Below are 4,874 nucleotides of genomic sequence, written 5' to 3' on the forward strand. Positions count from 1 at the left end.
CCTCATGCAGAAATTCAGTTTCACCCCTTGGATTCATATGCACTTTTGTGTCAGACACCAACTAAATGCAATGGAATATTGGCTGGAAAGTTCAACCTCTGTTGCCATAACATCAACATCTGCCTCTAATGTCTTGGGCTAACCTAATGAAATAGGAATCACAACTTCCATCTCACTAATTCACTATTTATCTTGGTGGAATAAAGACCCAGGTTTAAAATGTAAATTATTCTTTACATTAAGGTTTTACTTTCTATATCAAAACTTTCCAGGTCTTTTCCAGTTACCACTCTATTTTTATACTTACCAAGAATAAAGAAGTTTGTTTTCCTATGCTCTTACATAGAAGCTGCTGTTGTCAAGGTGTTAAAGGATGTCTTCCATGGGCTCTTGTGCACTTCCATCTGCACTTTAAACATCTTCAAGGTGCTAAGGTCAGAGACCTGCTTATTAAACATCTAAATCAGATGTCTGAAAAGGTGAACTGTCCTCAAGCAGCACTAATACACAGGGCTGCCAGATACAAAGCATAGATCTAGACACTTGTCAGACTGATGAGCTTCTTGCCCAGACAAGATCACATGGTCCACAGTAGTGCCTGAGGTGGTCACAAGAAGTTGATTCCTGCTTTCATTCCTCCAGGCAGTGGATCTCATCTAATAATGCTTCAGAACAGAGAGCAGCTGGTTCTAGGAAAGTTGTATTTTTTTCTGAAGTACAGAGTCCTTGTTCACCACGGAATATCAGAATAAGAATTGAATGTTTTAAGGCTGATATCCCTTCTTCATTATCATCAGCTGCACCTCACTGCAAAGCTTTACACAGGTGCCAGCACTGTCAGTGTTAGTACTGCACCTGCTTCATGAGGGAACGGAGGGTGACAGCCTATCTGCATTCCAGTCTATTAAATTTATCCATTGCTAACTGGTGCTGCATGGAACATTCAATTTCAATTTCAAATTCAATTTTAATTTTGTGAAAAGGTACTTTCAAACACACAGCAATCATCATATTGAAAACCAAAATAAAGCAAGCTTTCAATTGTCTGGCTAGCAAGTATTTGAAAAAATCTTCTTCTTGTAGGCAATAGCTGTAACAAAGAACAGGATTGCTGCTTTTAGAGTACATGGAAAAGCATGTAAAATAAACGAACACAACCCTTTGATTCCAGTAATTCTCATGACAAATTTGCCTCCTAATTCTAGCGAGCCTCTAATTCACTAATAGAGAAGCATAAGCTCTATTTTAAGTTGTACACAGCATAATAAATAGCTATAATTACTTGAGCAGAATAAGGAACATTATCAACCAATATGCACTGTGACTCAGGCAAGTTTTTTATTTTGTCAGCAATTGGAACATACAGCTGCTCATATTTGTTAGTATATCACAATCAGCATTACATTTATTTATTCACTTACAAACTGCTATGAAGTACTACTTTTTTTTCTCTTCCTAGCCAAATAAATTACAAACTGTAGACATCACAAACACTACACGGAAATATGACTTACACATAAATGGGATACAAAGATGGGAGGGAAGGGAAAGAGAAAAAAGTGTTTGCTCTTAAACATGTAACCTAAGTTCTGATGAAAAAAGATTCTAGTGGCTCAGAAGACTGTGCTGTATGCTGAATACACAGTAATGTATCCACTTCAGTCTAATACTTGCCAGGCAAATCACAAAGCCCTCTCAAGCTACAGCAGCATATAATTTCTTTGAATGTTTTTCTGAGCTCCTGACTCCGAAATGCATAGATAAGCGGATCAATGATGGAATTACACATGATGAGGATGAGGTAGAAGTTAAAGTGGGACATGAAGCACACACAGTATGGATTGTAGGGGCAGGAGATGTAGAAAATGAGGTGCAGAAAAAACGGGGCCCAGCACACAACAAAAACTCCAATCAGTATAGTGAGAGTGATGGCCCCTTTCATGTTGGCCCCTTGGCGAATGGGGCCAGTCCCGGGTAGAACTGCTATCTTCTTGATATGCATCCGAGCCATCATGAACATGTGAACGTAAAGGGATGCCATGAGAATGAGCATGGTGAAGAACATGCTGATAAGGCAGATGATGACAACGCTGCTGTCAGAGTAAATAATGAACAAAATGCCTGAGACAGTGCAAGCAGCCCAGATGCATGTGATGATGACCCCTACGCGCTTGACCGTCATGATATTATGGTACTGGAGGGCATAAAAGATAGTAAAATACCTGTCCACTGCTATTGAGAGGAGACTGCAAATTGATGCAAGCAGGGAACTGCAAATCACTGAGTCAATGACATTGTCAATGTTTATGGTAAAGCTCTGTGCATCTGTATCTGTATTGTTTAGCAGCGTGATGACAATAGTTTCTGATCCATTAGATACACTCACTAGCATGTCAGCCACTGCCAAGCTACAGATGAAGAAGTACATGGGTGAATGGAGGTTCTTGTTCTTGGCTATTGCCACAATGACCAAGACGTTCTCCAGCAAGCTGATGATGCCCAGAGTCACAAACACTTCAGGGGATACAAAGAGTTGTTCATAGCAGCCTCCTGAGGAGTGGCCCTTTGCACTGGGCTCGCTGGCACCCCTGTGCAGTCCATTGCTGTGGTTCCAGAAATGGAGAGGCTGGAGTGTCCCACGATGCTGGGTGAAATTCATCTTATGGAGAAACCCTCTCAGCTTCCTGCTTTTAAAGCTGTCCTTTTTGCATTCCTCTGAAATCCTCCTTTCAGTTTGGGAAGAAAAATAAGGCAGCACTGAGGCAGACAGTAGTTCAGAGCACTTTGCTGTTGTAAAATAAGGTTTCAAACTCAGAGATGCTGGTTTGTGCTCTCACAGATGCAGATTCTGATCATCATCACATTTCATCTTGGTGATCTGTATCACTGAGTCCCAACAGTATGGAAGTTTGCATCAGATTCTCCCGTAAGTTCACTTCTTGCTTAGTTCACTATTATGCTGCAGGTCTTTTTTTTTTTTTTTTTTTTTTAACCCTTCAATTGAGAGAGGTAAATGTAAAATGCTCAGCTGACTGCTGCTGAACAGAAACTAATTTCAAACTCCAAGCACCAATCTCGCTGTCAGGCAGTGCATGCTGACTGCCTGCTTTATGGTGTGCGGAGGAGAAAAATACTCTGCACTCTCCGCCTCTGCTTTGCCTTCCAGCCAATGGGACTCGGTGCTGCAGAAAGTCAAGGGGCTGCTGATTCTGAGTCTCTCTGAAACATCACACAGGACTGCAGACTTGGATGCTGCACGAGCTTCCAGTAGCAACAGGCAAGCAGAGGGGCTACAAGAGATCTGTTTTCCTTCTTTAATTTTCAGAATAATATATTAAAAGTGATTTTGTATTAGCAATGTTATAGCAGCGTAATACCAGTCTTACATGATTTCCTGAGCTGAACTGATGGGTTTTATTTTTCAGATTGTGATCTGACTCTTCTGTGGCATATAGTTGCTCTGCTTTGTGTATCGGGCAAAATAGAAAAGGGACTAGGAAGCAAGAAAATATTTATCTCCTACTGCTTCTTTCTTTCAGACCTCCCACACATTGTTAATTTTTCTGTGCCTCAGTTGTCCACTTGCAAGACACAGTGTTGTAAGGCTGCATTATAATACTGGCTAAGCTGGTTGTAATTTTCAAGGAATGGAGACCATCCAATGACCAGAAATAGGGGAAGGAGGCCAAAGACATAATTAGCTTAATAAATTTTCCTAAAGAAAATAATTTTGTCCCAGATAATACTCTTCTTCGTCATCTTATTTCCATGAGGGAAAAGATAATAGAGTTGAATCCTGAAGCCTTGTCACCATCAGGAAGTAGGATGCTGCACAGGAAAAAAAAAAAAAAAAAAAGAAAAGAAAAAAAAAAAGGGCAGTACTTAGAACAGATGAAGGAGAGCAACAGGAGACAATGTTGTAGCTTGTGGGAAATGTGGCTCAGACACAAATAATGACAACAAGCCATGAATAAATCTAGTAAAATCCATCCAAATATCTGTCCCTGAGTTTACCTGACATGAGCTGAAAATCAGCTTGAGTGCAACCTGATAAGGAAAGCCCTTGAGAAGAAGGAATAGAATGTCAAATAAATACAAAGGAACAGAGATGAAAGTAGTTTTAGTGTTTCATGAAGTGCAATTAAAGACTAAAAATCAAATATATGAAAAGAAACCTAAAGTATAGGTGGATTTTTAAGTTACAAAAGCTATGCGAGAGTCAGTTGTTACACCTAAGTGTAATTTTTGCAGTGATGTGGTTTGAATGATTATTTCCAGTAGCCTAAGAGAAAGGCTATGGAAACATCTGTATCTGGTGCAGGAGTCTGTTTTCCTCAAAATATTTTTCATCTTCCTTGCATTAGCCATTTTCCATATGAAAGCTAAAGAGACACAGGAACACAGTATGCTTGTGGAAGCACAGCTATCTGTACTCAACATCCCAGCATCAGGATGAAGCACAGTTTTACTTTCATATTTGGATTTGATTCAATGGTTATGAAGATTTGTATCAGAAGAAAAGCCTCAACCAATCAACCAATTGTTTGTGGGCCTTCTCCCAGATAGATTACTTCACAGAGCTGAAACATAAACACTCAAGACAAACAAAATAACTTGAGGCAGAGGAAACCTCATCTTTATAGTTTGGAAACATCATTCACCAGCAACATCTTTGCAACCAGCACTCAAAAAGATGCATTACCTAGCTACTGATTCCTGGGCCGGTAGCTGTAACTCCTGCTACAGATAGGAATTGTATACCTAACCCTTAAAGGCATAGCTACACTGGGAGAACAGAGATAACAATTTATAGGAAGACTGATGTGTGAGAGCAGCATCTTTCCAGACAATGTATTTTTCTGCGCCTGCAGCCA

The 4,874-nt window shown here is 40.0% G+C and overlaps 1 protein-coding gene across 1 annotated transcript; it reads right to left on the bottom strand.

Annotated features, from left to right (window-relative positions):
- Positions 1 to 1,403: 1,403 nt before the first annotated feature.
- Positions 1,404 to 2,919, bottom strand: MC4R (melanocortin 4 receptor). Its single transcript, XM_031589459.2, has one exon. The coding sequence runs from the start codon at positions 2,657 to 2,659 to the stop codon at positions 1,664 to 1,666; it is 996 nt and encodes a 331-aa protein (XP_031445319.1). The 5' UTR covers positions 2,660 to 2,919; the 3' UTR covers positions 1,404 to 1,663.
- Between the last annotated feature and the right edge of the window lie 1,955 nt (positions 2,920 to 4,874).

This window comes from Phasianus colchicus, chromosome 3 (assembly GCF_987193195.1).
Source record: "Phasianus colchicus chromosome 3, bPhaCol1.hap1.1, whole genome shotgun sequence".
Taxonomy (NCBI): domain Eukaryota; kingdom Metazoa; phylum Chordata; class Aves; order Galliformes; family Phasianidae; genus Phasianus; species Phasianus colchicus.